Genomic DNA, 19,453 nt, shown 5'->3' on the forward strand with positions numbered 1-19,453 from the left:
GGGAAAAACAAAGTCCGATTGTAGAACATTGAACAACATGGTATCAAGATCCGTGCAAATCAATATAGTAGAAACGATGATTGTAGAACATTGAACAACATGGTATCAAGATCCGTGCAAATCAATATAGTAGAAACGACAATTGTAGGACATTACACTCGTGGAATGAGAGATTTACCAATACTAATACCATCTGAAAAAGGGAAAAACAAAGTTCGATTGTAGAACATTGAACAACATGGTATCAAGATCCGTGCAAATCAATATAGTAGAAACGACAATTGTAGGACATTACACTCGTGGAATGAGAGATTTACCAATACTAATACCATCTGAAAAAGGGAAAAACAAAGTCTGATCGTAGAACATTGAACAACATGGTATCAAGATCCGTGCAAATCAATATAGTAGAAACGACAATTGTAGGACATTACACTCGTGGAATGAGAGATTTACCAATACTAATACCATCTGAAAAAGGGAAAAACAAAGTCTGATCGTAGAACATTGAACAACATGGTATCAAGATCCGTGCAAATCAATATAGTAGAAACGACAATTGTAGGACATTACACTCGTGGAATGAGAGATTTACCAATACTAATACCATCTGAAAAAGGGAAAAACAAAGTCTGATCGTAGAACATTGAACAACATGGTATTAAGATCCGTGCAAATCAATATAATAGAAACAATGATCGTAGAACATTCCACTCATGGAAGGAGGGATTTACCAATACTAATACGAAAAATACGAAAAAGGGAAAAACATAGTCTGATATCAAGAGCATTAACAGGTCCATTGCTCACGAGAGTACAACCTAAATTACCAATACTAATACCATTTAAAAAAAAAGGAAAAAACTAAACCTGATATCGAGAGCATTAACAGGTCCATTGCTCGACGAGGTACAACCCAAATTAGGAAATATACACATCAATGGCAATGATCACTCCAGCCCCTAATATCTTAACATCTAATCAGCAACATTTGAAGGATGCAGAAAGAAAAACCCACTTAAGAGAAATGAAAAACTAACTTGATCATCTGAAGACAGCTCCTAGAAGATAGTATGTGCACGTACCTGTTCTTTGCAAAGAGCTAAAATATTCTGTGAGTATAACTTTATCATAAGGAACAGGCAGCAGGCTGAATTTGAGTCTGATCAAGTTTGTTGTGTGTAAAGTACAGATTCCAATGCGTATACTGTCCAATGAAAACATCCAGAAACACCCAATAGCTAATACCAACATAAATACAACGCTCCCTCAAGTTCAACATGCTTGAACTACTATGGTTTTTGTTTGTTCACTGGTTAGGCACCTTGTTCAGGGGGCACAGGAACAATGTCGAAGAGGTTTTCGCGCATTATCGTCCTTGTGGATGGAGAAGTTGAGAGAAGATTGCAGTACTATTTTGTTCACTGGATTGAAGTGAATCTTGGTCATTTCCAAGGTTGAGGTTGTTGTAATGTGCAGCCACGTTTTCGTTTATGTGGCTATCTTCATCATTTATCCTCGAACTATGACTCGAGCCACCGCCATTGGCATTTTCATGAAGTTGGAAAGCAAATTCAAGGTTCCACAATACATCGCCCATAGACGGTCGCTCGGCTCCATGATCATTCAGGCATTTCTCAGCTATATCTGCAAACTTGTTCAAGCTTTCAGGGGTGATTTTACCTTTGAGGTGAGGGTCGATGAGATCCTCAAGAACTCCTTTTCGTTTGCAGTGCAACGCCCAATCCGCAAGACTAACCTGTTCCCTTGGCAGGCTTGGATTTAGAGCAGGCCTTGCACACAACACTTCAAACAGGACAACTCCAAAAGAATAGATATCAGATTTTTCAGTCAGTTGTTGCCTCCGGAAGTACTCTGGATCTAAGTAGCCAAAGCTGCCCTTAACTACCGTGCTAACGTGACCATGAGCCATATCCGGACCAGTTTTCGAGAGCCCGAAATCGGAAACCTTTGCAACCCAGTTTTCATCCAAGAGAATGTTGGTAGTTTTAACATCTCTATGAATGATGGTGTACTGCCCTCCTGTGTGAAGGTAGTGAAGTCCTCTAGCTGCTCCAATACAAATCTCCAGCCTTTGCTTCCATGAGAGACGAGTTTTGTTGTTGGTCTTATACAGATGCTCCCTCATAGTTCCCAAACCCATGTAATCATAAATTAAACACATCTCATTGTCTTCATCACAAAAACCAATCAAGGATACCAAGTGCTTGTGTCTCAGCTTCGAAAGCAAATCGATTTCCGTAAGGAACTCGTGAACTCCTTGTTCTGATGACGGGTTCGACCTTTTAATAGCAACTTTTGTTCCTCCATCAATCACTCCCTTGTACACCTTCCCAAATCCTCCAACCCCAATCACATTAGATTCACTAAAGTTATTGGTAGCATGTAAAATCTCTGGAAGCGAGAAATGCCGAGCCAAACCTTGAGCCAAATTGCTTGCAGTACTCTTCCCCGACACCGTTGATTTGCTGCCAGTCGAATGTGAGTTCCCATAGATCGGTAACCAGCTAGTTGTGTGTGGATCAGTCCTTGACCTTCCGTTCTTCCTATAGTACACTGCAAAGCAAATTGCAATCACAACAAAAACTGCAGCCGCCCCTGCAGCCCCACCAATGACTTCAGCATTGTTGATCTTTGTTTCAAAATTTCTCTCTGTTTGAGTCTCAATCTTCATCCTAAAGGCTGAGGGTTGAGGGTTCTTCCCTGCCAAGTTCTTCCCGGATTCAAGCTTGAATATCTCGGCCCCATTCAACATAGCATCCGCATATTCAGGCGCATCCAACAGCCTAGGATGCAATGCCAGCTGAATCTGTTGCATTGTTGGTGCTTCTGGAGAAAACACAACATAATCCCTGAATTTAGGAACCCCCGCGGCACCTGCCCAAGCTATCACATCGATCCCGTTCGCATCTGCAGTTTGATTGTTAATGATCACATCAAACACCACCTGATTTGGCTTACTCATATACAGATCACAGAAATGTAACCTCACAAGATACATGAACCCGGGATCAATATTAGGAAACAACCATGTCAGATTGAAATTCACATTCACACCATTTAATGTCCCCATTGATCTCAATGACCTGTAAAGTTCTACAGGTGCAATATACTTCGGCATATCTCTATAATGAATCACCAAACTCTTGGAAGCTTCAATTGTAACGCCCTCAGAAGCACCATAGAGATAAGGAAAGTCATCATACCATGCTCTACTCAGGCCGGAATCATTCGCTGGAGAAATATAGCTCCCACCGACATTCAATCTCACCATCGTCTGCATACTCGACAGGGCCAAATCCATGGTGCGGTCCCCTACACCCACCATTATAGCCTTCCCATAGATCTCCGGCATTTGAATCAATTCAATCCCATTAACAAAGGCAAATCCAGAAACAGGCGTGAATGTCAAACTCAGGAATTCAGATTTCGAAGCCGCGAGTGAAAATTCGCGAACAATGTAGGCCTGAGTGAAGGCCTGACATGTGAGATAAGCACTGAAATTCTTCACAAGGATCAAATCATTCACAACGACGGTGAAATAAGAACTTGCAGAATCATGAGGGCCGAATGTGGAAGGGTAAAAATGGAGTCGAAGCCAGTAGCGATTACCAGGTTTGATGAGAAATTTATAAGCCGTCACTGCCGTAAACACCCTAGCCTCCATGTACGGAACCTGCGAAGTCATGGACGGATCTTGAAATCCAGCAGGTGCGGCTAAGGTATTTTTGCCGTCGAGGAATTTGGAATCGGAGGTCCATTTTCGGCCATTATCATCCGTGGCCTCATCGTTAGAACCACAACTCAACAACAATGCCTGATCGGAAGCAACAACAGAAACAGAGTGAAAGCCATTAAATAGCCCTAGCAAGACGAAGAAGAGAGAAAACATCACATAGGTATTGACATTCATATGTGCATAATATCTTCGGCGTACAGGAAAAGAAATTGACCAAGAAAACAAAAAGGGAAAGAAATCGAAAGAAGAAAGAAGGGGAAAAATGGAGGAAAACCCTTCTTCCCTGCACGCCAGAGGAAAAGAATGACCCAATGGGTTTGCTAGTCTTCAGGAATCTTAACCTAACACATCTCTAATAAAAAATGGAGGAGGTGCTTTAATGGCGTAAGGGAGATCGTTGGGTTGAAGGAGGCATCAAGAAGTTCTTTGAAACAGACGGAGCCAACGGAATCCAGCTATTTTTGGATTCTTATAGAAACTTTTCAGTTTGGAGGAAAGGGGTTTTAATCTCAGAAAGAAAGAACGTCGCGGGAAATGAAAATCTTCGCCGGATCGTCTTCTTCCACCGTCGTCTTCATCGTGCAGAAATAGGGTTTCTGTTTTGTTTCTGCTTTCTCTCTCTTCTCTCTCTTCTCTCTCTTCTCTCTCTCTCTCTAAACCGCGTGAACTGTTACAAACAAACGGGAAATTTGAATTTGGCTATATATATAGCATTATTATGCAGTTTTTTTTTTCTATTTTTATTTTAAATCTCTAAAGGTTAAATTATACCAAATAATTATTAATTTGTCCTTTTTTTTTTTTTAATTTTAATCCTTAAATTTATATCCATTATCATTTTAAATTTGGATATTTAATTTTTCATCGTTATAATTTTTAAATTAAAAAAAATTAATCACTCGTAATGGAAAAATATAAGTATGTTTAATATTGTAATCTATAAATTAAAAAGAAAATAGAAAATAGAAAAAATATTAATTATTCTACTCACCAAAATTCGAAGCAAACTCGTCACTAACACGTTTGGAAATCTTATTCGGCTATGATTGAGGTTTGATTCAAGGTCGATCAAACCTCGTTGGTTGGTTGGTTGCCATTTGTTCCTACCAGTCGATTGTGGTCGGTTTTGATTTTATATCAAATCATTATTCTCATTGACGATACAAAAATACGATAAATTTTTTAAAAAATCAAATATGACTAATAATTATGGAACAAGATGACGGTGAAAATCAAGTATTTTTTTAGGGTAGCTATAATAGCCCAACGTGAGTCGATATTGTCCACTTTGACCCATTACGCGTCGACCTCATGGTTTTTAAAATGGGTTTACGAGTGAGAGGTTTCCACACTCTTGTAAATGCTTCATTCCCCTTCCCAAACCGTGTTGAACCTCACAACTAGACACACCGCCTAGTATCTGGTTCTAATACCATTTGCAACCGTCAAGGCCCACTACTCATAAATATTATCCGCCGTGGGACGTTACTGTATTGTCGTCAGCCTCATCAAAAGTTCAAATTTCATTAAATAAGACGAGTTATTAATTTGTCAATACTTATTAGACGTTAAATTGAATGTTTAAGAACATATCAAACACAAAATTGTAAATTAAGGTAGCGAGTTCAAATCTTATTATAACTCAGGAGATCCAAAAACAGAGTGTCTCTCTCCATTTTTTTTTTTTTTTTTGTTGGTCTCTTTGATTTTAAAAATGTCGAGTTTAATAACAAATTATTGATGTTCTTCGACTTTCATAGCTCAACTAGAGAGCGGATTACTAACGTTTTTCCTTATTGAACAAAGTTCTATGGATAGTCTACAGCTTTAGATTATCGAAAACGTCTTTAGAGTAATCGCTCGCGACTCTTACTATGATTTATAAGACAAATTTGAAAGTCGGGAATAAATAGAAACCAATATCATAATTTATCAAAAAAGAAAAAAAAAAAACCGCGCAATCCAGTGAATTCTACAGACTGCAGTACCTTTCTTCTTCTAGGGTTTTAGGAACCAATCTCAGAGGCTTACCTCAACATGGCTCCCGATGCTTCAGACGCTCTCGCAGGTTCTTCTAGCACCATTTTTTGTACCCTGTTTCTCATTTTAATCTTCTTCTTTCTTCTGCTTATATGCTAACAATTTGTATGATGCAAAATCTTGTATTCTATCCAGTGAGGCAGATAGTTCAACAATTTCTCAACGCCTCTCGTACGGGAAACATTGATCTCATGAAGAGTAAGTTTTTTCATTATTCGAGTTCTTGCCAGCTTGAATTTGATCATTTTATGTTTCTTATAAAATTTGTCGACTTCTTATGTAATGCTTTGTTATGTTCAATTAGATTTGGCTGCTAGGCTTGACGATGGGAAGGGATTGTCGGGAACTGTGGCTGACATTAAGGACGCTAATAAGCGAGGAGCACTTCATTTCGCGGCAAGAGAAGGAAAGACTGAGGTCTGCAAGTATCTGCTAGAGGAATTGAAGCTCGATGTTGATACAAGAGATGAAGATGGCAAGTTACTTATCCGTTATTTGTCTATTTGTTGGGGGAATTTGGGTTATGAGATAAGGAAATTGTGTTTTAGTCGTCAGAGTTGGCCATTGTTGAACTATAAATCTTCTTAAATCTTTTCTATTGCCTTTAATGTTCAACTCTTTAGGAATTTAGTTGGCTTATATATGATTATTAATTATAGGAATGCTGAAAATAATTTGATATTCCATTTTATGCCCAGGATAGATTTTTTTTATTTTATTGTCTTCACTTGCATATCAATGAAGTTGGATTCTAATTCGTGTTTTAGATGTACCTTTCGTGTTGTAGAATTAACTATACTTTGTTTAACAAAGAAAACAAGGTAATAACTGAACTGCCAAGTTTGGTCTTGAAGAAACAAGTTCCCAGAAAGAGTTCTTATTTGCACCTGGTACTGGTTTTGATGCTACACGTAGATTAGTTTGGAATCCATGTTAGCATTTGGATTTAGGTGGCGTGCATTGGTTTTTACTTGGTTGAGTACTTCATTACCATTAGACTTATCAAGGAGGCATCGTAGTTTGCATTTGACAAATAGAGGCAAGATGCAGGTTGAGGAATGTTTGACTGTTGAGCACGAGAAGATTAATTTGATATTCTAAATGCTCTCTTAATGAGTATAGAGTTCTATTGGTTTTGTCTGTGTCACTCTTGTATAATTATTTTTTTCTTGTATAATTCTTATTGCCTTTTGCTAGTATGAAATTCAATAAAGTATGTAAATTATTTGTATGATCATATTGTTCACATCAAGAATTCAAGACGCTCTTCATTTTACTTAAAAAGGAAACCATGATGTCCTGTGTTTTTTTCTCCAAGTACTACAATATTAGACCTCATTTGGAGTTTTACAGGTGAAACACCACTTATTCATGCTGCTCGACAAGGACATACTGATACTGCAAGATACCTTATTGAGAGTGGTGCTAATCCTGCAATAGCAAGTGACTTAGGGGCCACAGCTCTTCATCATTCTGCAGGCATTGGTAAATTCATCTTGTAATCCTTCTTCTTTCTTCTCACGCCCCTACATGTAGTGGGCTATAGGATTCTGTTGCCAGCATTTTGATTTGAGTAAGCAGTGGTTCCTAAATAGAAAAAAGTATTTGAGTAACAATAGAGTGTATTTCTGGAACCTAGTCCTGTCATTTTACATCTAATTCTTAGGTCTGGATATTAGAAGGGAATTATTTTTGTTTAATCATTGAACATCTTACATCTAGAATATGTATCATGTGGCTTGGCTGCTTAAATAGTTACAACTGCCAGTGTCTGTTATATGATATGAAATTCTTCCATTGCTTGCTTAGAAAGGGGTGAGAGTTAATGGTTTAGGTGGGAGGGAAGGGAGGATGCTTAACCAAACTAAATATTGGGGTTGGCCAATGTACGTGCCATGCCTAGAACAGATAGAAAGAGTAAGGACTAATTTTGTAGAGCGATGTATAACTTTTATTATTTCTAATTTCTAATGCAGGAAATATTGAGCTGCTAAAGTTTTTACTCTCAAGAGGTCCTGATGTTAACTCCCAGAGTGATGCCGGCTCCCCTTTGATTTGGGCTGCTGGTCATGCCCAACAGGAAGCTGTAAAACTGCTCCTTGAGCACCACGCTAATGTATATAAGCTCACAATTTTATCTCCATTATGAGATTCCATATTCTTAAATATATAATTGATTGAAATAACTTGTGTACTTGAGGCTTCTTATTTGATTGAGTTCTAATTGGAAAGTTTTTTTTTTTTTTTTTGATGAAAATGTTGCTTTGGTAATTCTTGTGTTTTAACTTTGGCATGATAGTCATAGAACAATATTTGTAAAGTTGTAATCTTCCTTTAAGATTTCTCTATGAATTGATCTCTATTTTTGGGAGGCCAGTAATGATTTAACTGTCGAGAGAAGTATTGGTCCGTCGCTTAAAAAATATCAGAGATTTTCTAATGGGTCTTTGCCATTGATTGTGGATTATCCTCAACTACAGTATATATTCTTAAGTTCTTCAGCTTCTCTTTCATTTACTTTCACTAGCTTGTCATGTCATAATTTTTACAATGACATGTTTTAGATAATTTAAGCGTGGATGATTTTTTTCCCTTTGTATGTGTACACTAATGCGATAAATGTTCTCTAATATTTTTCAGCCCAATGCTGAAACTGACGATGATATTACCCCCCTATTGTCAGCAGTGGCTGCTGGTTCTCTGGCTTGCTTGGATTTATTGATTCAGGTTTTGCTTCTGTTGACCTTCGTTTTTTTTGTTCCTTCTGAGGTCATATACTAATGATATTTGATTGAATTCTAATTACTTCCAAGCTGTAATGTGTGAATAATGAACCTTTTGCTTCTTCGATCAGAAGCATTTCATTAAGAGAAGAGAATGGTACAAAAAAGTGATGGAAGCACTAGGCATCAGAATCTCTGCATTCATCATCGTAGAGCACAAAAAACTATCTAGTTGGTATGAATAAAAATGATAAATAATTAGAAAAATATAGCTAGTCCAGTATACACCTCCTAGAGATAACTCTTTGCTTCTTCTTCTTGGATCAGAAGCATTTCATATAGAGAAGAGAATATTGAAAAAAGTGATGGAAACACAGGCATCAGAATGTGTGCATTCACCATTATAGTGCACAGAAAACGATACAGTTGGTACGAGTAAAAATCATGAATAGTTAGAAAAATTTATATCCAGTCTAGTATACACCGCCGAGAGGCTAAGACTAAATTTTTCCTTCAAAATCCTCGACATCTCTTTAAGCTAGTAAGGAATCTTATGGCATATTCACAGCAAATAGCTGAACAGTAGCTATGTTGGTCCTCCCAATAGCTTTTATCTAAATTCTAACCTGTGATCAGTTGGAGGGGGAGTGCATCATTGAAATCCAAATGTTTTGAACATATTCTTCTAAATGCTTGCTGAAGAAGAGCAGTGAAAAAAGCATTGTATGGTTTGAGAATGTCCATTAGGTCTTGTTTTACAAACTTGAGAAAATAAAGACTGAGCTGAGAGCTTGGCAAAAAGCAGTCTCTATGGGGACTTGAAAGTTATTAAGGAGAACACAGTACAATTAGTGATTAGGATGTTCGGGAAAGAAGCAAGGAAGTTTATTTTCTTTTTGACCTAATTTTTCTTTCTCCCTTTTGTAAATTCTTTACGAGTGTTTCTTATCTGGAAGAATCCATATTTGTCTGGTGATGGAAAATGTACTTTCATTCTGTGCATTTGTTGGACAGTTATATTGCTTTATGCCTTGTTTTTTTTTTTTGGGATAAGAAACAATTTCACTGAAAGAATGAAATAATCCAAAAAAATACAAAATGAGGTCACAATCAGAGGAATTACAAAAGATTCCTCCAGTTGGTCACATGGAAATTTAAGCTGAAATTCTTAAAAGGCTGTCAATTTTACACCAGTAAAGAGCATTGAAGATAGAGAACTCTAGAAATTCACTTGTGGTTCCTTCTCTTCGTTTATTTTGTTGAGTTTCATTCCAGCCATATCTTCCACAAATCCGCTCTACAGTGCTCAACCATAATAGTTCCTTTGTAGCTCTATGCTAATTTTTGAATCAGCAAGTATTGCTGTATGTCCGTGTTTAGTAGAATTTGACTTTTTTGCATCCTTTGCATTTAATCCACAGGCAGGTGCTAAAGTAAATATCAGTGCTGGTGGAGCAACCCCTCTTCATATTGCTGCTGATAGTGGGAACCTTGAAATTATCAATAGTTTGTTACAAGCTGGGGCCGATCCTAATGCCATTGATGAGGTAGTATGGATCCTAATCCATGGACAAAGTTTTACATCTAGGCACGGTTATTACTTTTTAAAAAAAATCTTGTTCATATTCCTTCTTTTGTTGATTTATGGGATGGGATACCAACGTTTCATATTTTTCTTCTTCTCAGATCTTTTTTATGCAAAACATCTTTCTTTGATATAGTGGAAGTTACTATAAAATTGTACTGAGAAAATACAATAACATCTATAAACCTTGTCAAAAGGAGCTTACAAAACCACATCCCAACTTTAGGTAATTAAAAAGGTAGTAGAGACACCAGAAAAATCAAAATAATCAATATATCATATCCTACTCTCCCCTACAAGAAATAGAAAATTTTCATTGATATTTGAAAAGTCTTTACTATAAATTAAAAGAAACTCTCCGCTATAAGAAAAAAGAAACAAATAGTTGCTTATTTACAAATATTTCAAGATCAAATCAACTAGTAACTGGCAAAGCTTATTTGAGGTCTCGTGGTGGTATTATGCAACTTCAGTTGAAATTGATATTAGAATTTTTCAGACCAAATACATACCATTTTTTAGATTTGATCAATAAGTGTTTGTTAAACTTCTTGTAATGATTATGAATATGTGCTAGATTCCTTTCGAACTCTAGGGACACTATAATGGTCTTACTCCATGTTTTTAACTTGTAAGTCAAAAGCTGTGTAAATTTTTGCTGTGATCACTAAAGTTTCTTTGTTTGCTATAAAAAGTTATATCAAAGAAGACCACTTTTAAGCATAATTTTTTTTTTTTATTGTTGCATTATAGGATGGGCTAAAGCCAGTACAGGTTGCAGCAGCCAGAGGTAATCGGGCAGCTGTTGAGATTCTTCTTCCCTTGACTTCAGCAGTTGAGGCAATTCCTAATTGGACCACTGATGGAATACTCGAGTATATGCAGAATGAAATCAACAAAGATCGAGTATGATTTTGTAATTCTATTTTGGCTTTCTAATTAGCAGATAGGTTATTCATGATACCTTCATTTTTTCCATTAGCATATATACGCTTCAGAAACTCTTTGCGTTTGATATCAAAATGTACACTTGATGTTGGTCTCTGCTCCTTTACGAACCTTTAGATTGCAGCATCCCTTGGATAGTCTCATGTTTTTATCACGTGGTCTGTTCTTCCTTTACGAAAATAAATCTTCTATCAAAACAAGAAAATTGTTCAAATAAAGGGAAGAAGCTGAGCCATATTCCAGATAAGCCATATGCGTAATAAGGTTACAGACAATGCATTTTCGATAACTTATTGTTGCATCACGATCTAGACTATTGCAATTAAAAAAGATTGTATGTGAAGATATCTGATCTACGAAAGGGAGAGATAGATGGAAATAATAACAATGATAAGAAGTGTTGCTGACATAGGGGGATCACACCACTAACCCTTTAAATTGGAGTAGAGTAGCAGAGGTATTGTATTGACTACCTTCTATCAAATGCAGTGTTTGCATCTGCCTGTTTATTGTTTTTTGTATCTCATAGCTGCTTCGTATCTTAAATTTAAGGGCTAAATTTTGTTGGAATAGATTAACAGAGGGATTGTATTGGCTACTTTCCGTCAAGTACTGAGTTAACATCTGCCTGTTTATTGTTTCTAGTATCTCATAGCTGCTTCATATTTTAAATTTAAGGGCTAAATTTTGTTGGAATAGAGTAACAAGGGATTGTATTGGCTGCTTTCTATCAAGTACTGCGTTAACATCTGCCTGTTTATTGTTTTTGTATCTCACAGCTGCTTTGTATCTTAATTGCAATGGAAATTTGTAGGAAAGTTCTAGAAATCTGGAGGAGGTTAATAAACATAAAGACTCCACAGCAGGAGAGCAAGGTTTGCCTGAGGTGCATTTATAACCCTCTCGATCAGTTTATTTTTTGGTTATTCATGTGTTCAAAGTTTTCATATGGGTCGTTCCATGCAACACTCCAACGTGATTAATAAGTGATGATGATGATGATGAAAATTAATGGCTAATTAAGATGGTTACTTACAATTTGTCAATGTCATTCAATATATTGGTTGGGAAAGAATCTTTTTTTTTTTTTGGGTGAGAGAAATAACTACTTTCATTGTTTGGAAAAGAAGTTTAAATATTGGTTCAAGTGTTCAAACCTTTCACAACTGCGAACCTCGGAGGGAATTATGCATTAAAGGCATTCAAACCTTTCTTTAGATGAATCATTGGCCCGTTTGTGTATTGAGCTGTACTTTGTACGTTGCCAATGTAAAGGAAATTATTTACGTATGGATTATTCAAAATGTGGTTGCAATAAGGTTTCGGAATTTGGTATCAACAGAATATTTACTAAACTTTGATACGGTGGTTTGTTTTATATTCAAATTGGTCATAATGGCTTGATAAATTTGTCCATGTAAGTTTCATGAGATAAGTACACTTCTATCCTCTCCCTTAACCAACTTTTTAATCAAATGATCAAATGAAAATGCTTATGAAGCGCACAGAAACTAAAATGATTTTTATAAGTGGTGATCCAGTTCTCTGTTGTGACTGTTACAACTTAACTTCTAGGTGTCACCTGAAGCAAAGAAGAAAGCCGCAGAGGCCAAATCTAGAGGGGATGATGCTTTCAATACAAAGGATTTTCAGACAGCGGTAGATGCTTATACGCAGGTAGGTATTTGCTTTCTTTGTTCTTTTTGGTGGGCTGTTTTTTTTTTTCTTTTTGAAGTTATGAGATGTGGCAGAGACTGTATTGGGAAGCGTGGCTGATGCTACTAGACTACTAATACAATGTAAATTTGTAGGCCATCGACCTGGATCCAACTGATGGTACATTGTTTTCCAACCGAAGCCTTTGTTGGATACGGTTAGGTCAAGCTGAGCAGGCCTTAGCAGATGCAAGAGCCTGTAGAGCATTGAAACCAGATTGGCCCAAGGCTTGCTATCGAGAAGGTGCAGCTTTACGTTTATTGCAGGCAAGTCTTCAGGTTCACTGTGAATCATTTCATGGGCGTTGATGTCATAACCTCACTACTCAGTAGTTTCATTTTTTTTTTGTTTAAGAATCATAAGACTTTTCTTATTCCATGAACTTGTGGTCATAACTGCAGAGGTTTGAAGAAGCAGCAAACTCTTTCTACGAGGGTGTCCAGCTTGATCCTAACAATATGGCATTGGTCAATGCTTTCAGGTTCTTATTAATCTCAATCTGTTTCTACTATGTGTGTGTGTGTGTGTGTGTTTTGTTATTTATATTTGGAGGTTTCGTTTTTGATAGCCTTTGTTTCTATTTGTTTTTTTTTGTAGTTCTTTATGGTAATTAGTCAGTTTTGTTGAAAGTCTTCATTTATTATGACTGCAAAAATGGACAAACTTCATTATGACAGTAATGCTTTCTGGGTTGATATGATATATGCTTCCTCCAATCTGTTTGAGGATTCTCTTTTTTGGGGATTTTGGAGTTACCCTTCATAATTCATCACAATATTCGTTTTCTTTGCAGGGAAGCAGTTGAAGCAGGCAGAAAGTTTCATGGCACAGATAAACAAAAACCATAATCCAGCGTCTATGGCTGATTCTTTAGATGATCAGATCTGGTGCTGGCGAGGATCCATTTTTCTACTTCTGCCTGTCTTCCCTGTAATTTATTTCCTTTTGGGGTGGGCGTAAGATACAGTAATGATAGTGTTGATTTTGATAGAGAGAAGTTGAGGTGTGGAATTCACGAACAACTTAAAGTGACTGTTTTCTTTTTATTATTCAATTTATTTGATATTGTATCAGTGCTAATTTAATGTTGGATTAGTCTCGATAACTAGATCGTAAGCAATTGTTCCATTTAAACATAAAGAAAAACTGAAAACAGAATTAAAAGAAGTTGAGTTGGCATGGGGCACCAAAACATTGTCGTCCTCGTAAGTCAGGTATCTGAGATTGTGCAGCCGTAACATTGTTTGGACATCCAGAAGCTCCTCTTGTCTTACCCAAGGTGGGCTTTCTTCCATCCAGATTTCAGTGTGACGGTGGATTTGGGCATGGACGACAAAGGCATGAGCTTGGCCATTTGCTTGGCGACAGGTATGCGAAACCCTGTAACATCTCCTCTTTTCAAATGTTCTTGAATATTCTCCACAACAGGTTGGAGCTCGTTTTCGTAGTGATATGTTCATCAGATCAGATTGTAGAAGGTGATGGCGTTGGACTCTATTGTGGCAGGTCTGATTCCTGAAACAAATAGCCGTAGCCTCCGCCGATTCCATGAGATTTGAGACACTTGCGCATTCTTCCGCCCCGGCCACAATTTCTCCACTGTGGTTACAGATTATAACCCAAAACCATGGCTTGATCCAAAATGGGGGCATCCACATTGATTTTGTAAGTGTTTTTATTTGGAGCTTCCCATTTTGTTGTCATTGGGTCGTGTTGCTGTGTTGATAATTATTTGTCTCTGATTGTCTCTGATAATTTTGTTGTGGATTGTCTGTTGACCACCATTTTTGTTCCGCGGATTCCAGCATGGCCATTAGCCTGCCACTAGCTCACCTAACTCCTTTGTTTAGAACCGATAAAGCCCTGCAAGAGAGATTGAGGATATCAAAGTTGGGCTGCTAAAAAGGAAACCGTAAGTGTCTCTCATGAGCCTGATGTTTCTTTACCATTTTGCAATGCTAAAGAACATGAATATCAGTCTCAGGGAGTAGTTTTCTACATTGTGGGCTCATAGGAGTGTAAAAGTTTCCTCTTGGGTAAAGGTTCAACCCTATCATAAGCTGGTAGGTCACCTACCAACTTTCTGAACTTCATCATGGAAACCTATTTTATTCATCATGCCTCTGAGAAAAACCTGCATTTGAGAGATGCATGATCGATCTTTCTAAATTTAGACCAATGGATAGAGTTGAATGCATTCGAATACAATGATGATATTGCCCGCCGTTAGAGAAAATTTTTGTTGTCTAAAAAACTAGCTCGAGCCATTTGGTGATAAGGACGATTGTTATTAACACCTTTAGGGATAACTCATTGTATCTAGTTAGGGAGGTGCATACACGTTCTTTCTAGGTTTAGAGCAATGGATAGAGTGAATGCATTCGTATCCAAAGATGATATTATCCGCTATTTGGCAGCTTGAAAGCATTTTGGGAATCACCAATTGTATTGCCTAAAACGAGTTAGAGCCTATTTTTCAACCATTTTGCAATTGTTCTATAGACAACTTTACAAAGGCTAAGACGGCGGAGTTCGTTCATATATGTTCTTTTTGTTTGTTTTTGGTATAGAAGTTTGTATAACTTTGAGAGTAGTTTAGAGGTAATGATTTAATTAGTTAGTGGTTAGTACTAATTAAGCTTGTTTGGTCTGATAATTACGTGAAAAATGTGCTGATATAGGATGATGATATGGAGGGGACATATGCCAATTTAAAATTTAGATAATGATGAGGCAGTGGAATCTGAAGACGTGGGCAACCACGACAGCTTAAGAATTAGGCTAACCTAATGAAACAAATTCTAAACTATTTGATCATGCAAAAACGTTAGACAAAATTGGTTACTATTAAAGTTTTATATTTAATTTGATTTGCTGTGTTAATTTAACTTTTATTCTTGAATTTGGTTGGTGAGTTAATTTCTACTTTAAACGTATATTTGTTTTTGTTTTTTTTTTTTTTAATTTTTTGTTAATATTTTCACATGTAATTATTTTTTTGTTTGAACTTCATTTAAGATTATTTATTTATTTATTTATTTTTGTTGAGTTCAACCCGTGAAAATGGAGATTTAGATTTAAACATGTGATTCGAGATAACATATTTGATTATATAGATGTCCTATTCAAATGCTATTTGACACATGAGATTCAATTTATTTGTCCTAAAAAAATTAATTTTGTTTTTGGCAAGTAGCAGATTCAATTAGGTGGTATGCACGTGCGTTTAAATATGCTAAAGTAGTAACTTAATGAGTCAGGTTTTTCCCTTTGTGTTGCTTGGGTTGACGCATTGTTCTGCGTGGTCAGTCTTTGAACCCATAGTTGTTGGTAGGACTCATATTCCACTAGTTTAGCACGATGATTGTTTTAGATATCGACACCTTGTAATTATAAGTGAATGATTATCTTCGTCTATATGGATCTTGTCAATAGTAGGATGCCTTTTTGGATTGGATAGATTGTCTAGCTCTATGCATTCTATTTGGCTCATGGCTGATAGGAATGATTAGGTTAAATGACCTCTTGACCAGCGTTGGAATGTACTGTGACCTAAGAGCCCTAAGATGTCTTGATATAGAATTTTGTTGTTTGGGGGGAACATTCCTAAGCATATCTTATTCTACGACTGACTATTTGGGATAGGTTTCATATGCAGGTTCGACTACATCATTGGAACATTCTATTTCTGATCGTATTTGTTCTCCACATTAGAATAGATGAGTTTCATGGTCACTTATTCTTCAAGTGCCATGAGATATGTTCTTGGAACAACAAAGTTGGTTTTTGTTTGTCGTACCAATGTTAAGGATTGCTTGCGTTATCGAGTTTGGAGGCTAACCTGACCAACAAGTGGTCATCTATCACTTATGATGTGAATGCATCCTTTAGTTTCATAGCTCTCATTTTCGGTCCCTTTAGACTCTCTTTTAAGTTCTTCAATGAGATGTATTCTCTTTTAGGGTTTTTTTTAGGATCAAGTTCTTGAATTGTTTGTTTGATATGAAAAAATTTATAAATATATTCCATAGTTACATTTGTTTCACTAAAAATTGCCATATTTGTCATTTGTGGCATTTAATGAAACTAACCCTAACTTAATTAGTTTATGTTAGAACTAAATTGACATATCATATTGAAATTCAAAATTTTCATTTAAATTATTATTTAGAAAACTGTGGAAATTGCAACTGGAAACTCTCCATCTCCGTCTTCTTTATAATCTCTGCAAAAGAACGAATGTAAAACGATTCAGAAGCGGGAAGAACTGGAGATGGGAACCCATATTCCCATCGCTCCATTCTACTGATCCAACCCTCAAATCAATTTCCCAGAAAATTTAAACCCACTTCCCCCAAAAATCCCTCAGATCCGTCCAAATTCCCCCAATGTCACCGGTTAAATTCTCCGCCGGCTACGGCACCGTCCCCTCTCCGGCCGCCTCCACCTCCGCCGGAGTTCCACCATCTTTCCCTTCCAGTTCCTCCTTCCTCGAACGTGCTAAATCCACCACGCAATCCCTAATCGCCACACGGCGGCCATGGCGAGAGCTCTTCGATTTCTCCGCCTTTTCTCTCCCTTTCAGCTATGACGACGCCATGGCCAGAATCCGCCAGAACGTCGACTACTTTCGTGTTAATTACGCCTTGGTGATGCTCATAATCGTTTTCCTCAGCCTGTTCTGGCACCCGATTTCGATCATCGTCTTTCTCCTCATCTTCGTTGGTTGGTTGTTCTGCTACTTCCTTCGTGACCAGCCCCTCGTTCTCTTCAACCAAACATTCGATGATAAAATTGTTTTGGGGGTTTTGAGCATTGTTACCATCATTGCTCTTGTTTCTACTGATGTCGGATCGAATGTTTTGGGAGCCCTAATTACAGGTGTCGCTGTGGTCGGACTTCACGCGGCGTTTCGGATTACAGCGGATCATTTCCTCGACGAGGAGACCGCCGCAGAAGGGGGATTGCTGTCGGTTGTGGGAAATCAGCAACAACAACAACGAGGTTACACTCGGATTTGATTCCCAATTTCATTCAGAATTCCGGCCAGTTTGATGGGTATGTTTCAATCACTCGATTCCTTATTGTGCTAGCTTGGGTTCATCTGGTCATTGGAATCTGGTTCCAATTCATTTGTTGGTTTTATTTTCACATTGTGTTTCGTTTGGTGTGGATTATACTTATGGTGGGATTAAAGCTTTAGTGGCATTAGAGACACCCATGAGTTTGAATGTGGGAGATTCTGAGATGCTGTTTCTGAATCATCAACTTTTTTCTGGGAGATTGATGTGGTTGGATCTTGGAATGGAGAGGATTTCTTGAATTTGGTGTTTATTTTCTGGGTCTGGAAGGGTTCTTGCTTTTGCCTGTTTTTTTTTTTCATATGTACATGTAAAATATTCAATGTTCATCACTCGAACATTTAGCATGAGGAACTATGATTTTTCCTCGTTCTATACTACTGTGCTTGCATCTTTTGATTTGACAATGTTTTGATGTGGCCTTCTGTTTATCCATTCATTTGTATGACGTTGATGCAGAAAAAAGTATGAGTATGAGACGTTTATGGTTTGAAAAGGAACGCGAGCATAGCTCAACTGAGTTAGATATATAATCTCACTCGAAACATGGTCATACTATGTTTTTGAATTGCGAGAGTGCCCTAGTGGTAAGGCCTTCCTGGGCGCATACTTTTTAGGTTGGAAACTTGATAGCCAAAACTTCTCTGCTAGGATGAACATGAAACCTCCTCAGGGATTGATTTGTGAGGGTTTTGAGAATAATGTAGGGGATGAGACTCGAAGCTATCTAAAACGAATAAAACGACTGCCCAGAAATATCGACTTTTACGAGGTTTAAATTTTGTTGTCAAGCAGCTTTTAACTCTTTTAGAATTGATTAACAAATTTGAAGATTTAGAGTTTCATTAGACAAAGTCAGTTCAGTTCAGGAATCTATTCAATTAGTGTTTACAATGTCCCGAGCTTGAGCTCATCCTCTCTAAATCTTTTTTATTTTTATGTTATATTTATTGATCACTAGACCAACTATGATGATTCGTTTGATCTCAATTATGAAAATAAAAAGATTTAAAATCACGGATTTAAATTCCAAATGAACATAAATGGTCTTTTATTTCTTTGTTATGATAATTGGACTAAATAAATTAAAAAAAAGTGTGGGGAAAATTATTTGTTGCCTTTGTTATTGTTAATTAATCAAATGGTATGGTGTATCAATTTTTACCATAAATATTCGATTTCATCGTCTAGGACGATAGTTGCAATTGCAATCTTTTACGTTGTTACATTTACAATCGTTAAAGAAGTATTTGAAGTTAACTTTTATATAATTAATCATATAACTACGATATAAAAAAATATAATTGATTTTAATAAGTAATTTAATTCTTTTAAATTAAGTATTAGAAAAATTGAAGGTGAGTATTAACAATTTAGTGAAAAACAAAGGGTAAAAATGTAATAAAAAATGAAAGTAATTTTTAAAAATAAAGATGGATTTTTGTTTAGAAACTTAGAAATCATTGTTTAACAAAAATTAAACTTTTGATGAAATGGGTTGGCATCAATAAGTGTATGAATGAAGCTAATCTCAGCTGGATTCCAAACAAACTAACAAAAAAAAAAAAAAAAAAAAAAAATTATTATTTATTTATTATTA

General features: G+C 36.7%; 3 protein-coding genes across 3 annotated transcripts; 2 read left to right on the forward strand and 1 right to left on the reverse strand.

Moving 5' to 3' along the window:
- Window positions 1-789: 789 nt before the first annotated feature.
- Window positions 790-4,178, reverse strand: LOC111450294 (receptor-like protein kinase ANXUR1). Its single transcript, XM_023090344.1, has one exon. It carries the CDS (start codon window positions 3,932-3,934, stop codon window positions 1,370-1,372), a length of 2,565 nt encoding a protein of 854 aa, XP_022946112.1. The 5' UTR covers window positions 3,935-4,178; the 3' UTR covers window positions 790-1,369.
- Window positions 4,179-5,697: 1,519 nt separating this feature from the next.
- LOC111450298 (ankyrin-1) lies at window positions 5,698-13,857 on the forward strand. Its single transcript, XM_023090355.1, has 13 exons — window positions 5,698-5,828; window positions 5,936-5,998; window positions 6,105-6,275; window positions 7,154-7,285; window positions 7,777-7,916; window positions 8,441-8,527; window positions 9,945-10,070; window positions 10,862-11,014; window positions 11,871-11,942; window positions 12,632-12,733; window positions 12,868-13,038; window positions 13,174-13,253; window positions 13,566-13,857. The coding sequence occupies exons 1-13, from the start codon at window positions 5,798-5,800 to the stop codon at window positions 13,618-13,620; spliced, it is 1,383 nt and encodes a 460-aa protein (XP_022946123.1). The 5' UTR covers window positions 5,698-5,797; the 3' UTR covers window positions 13,621-13,857.
- A 3,036-nt stretch (window positions 13,858-16,893) lies between these two features.
- On the forward strand, window positions 16,894-18,260 carry LOC111450303 (PRA1 family protein E). Its single transcript, XM_023090363.1, has one exon. It carries the CDS (start codon window positions 17,161-17,163, stop codon window positions 17,791-17,793), a length of 633 nt encoding a protein of 210 aa, XP_022946131.1. The 5' UTR covers window positions 16,894-17,160; the 3' UTR covers window positions 17,794-18,260.
- The last annotated feature ends 1,193 nt before the right edge of the window (window positions 18,261-19,453 follow it).

The sequence above is a fragment of the Cucurbita moschata genome, unplaced genomic scaffold, assembly GCF_002738365.1.
Source record: "Cucurbita moschata cultivar Rifu unplaced genomic scaffold, Cmos_1.0 Cmo_Scf00012, whole genome shotgun sequence".
Classification (NCBI taxonomy): Eukaryota; Viridiplantae; Streptophyta; class Magnoliopsida; order Cucurbitales; family Cucurbitaceae; genus Cucurbita; species Cucurbita moschata.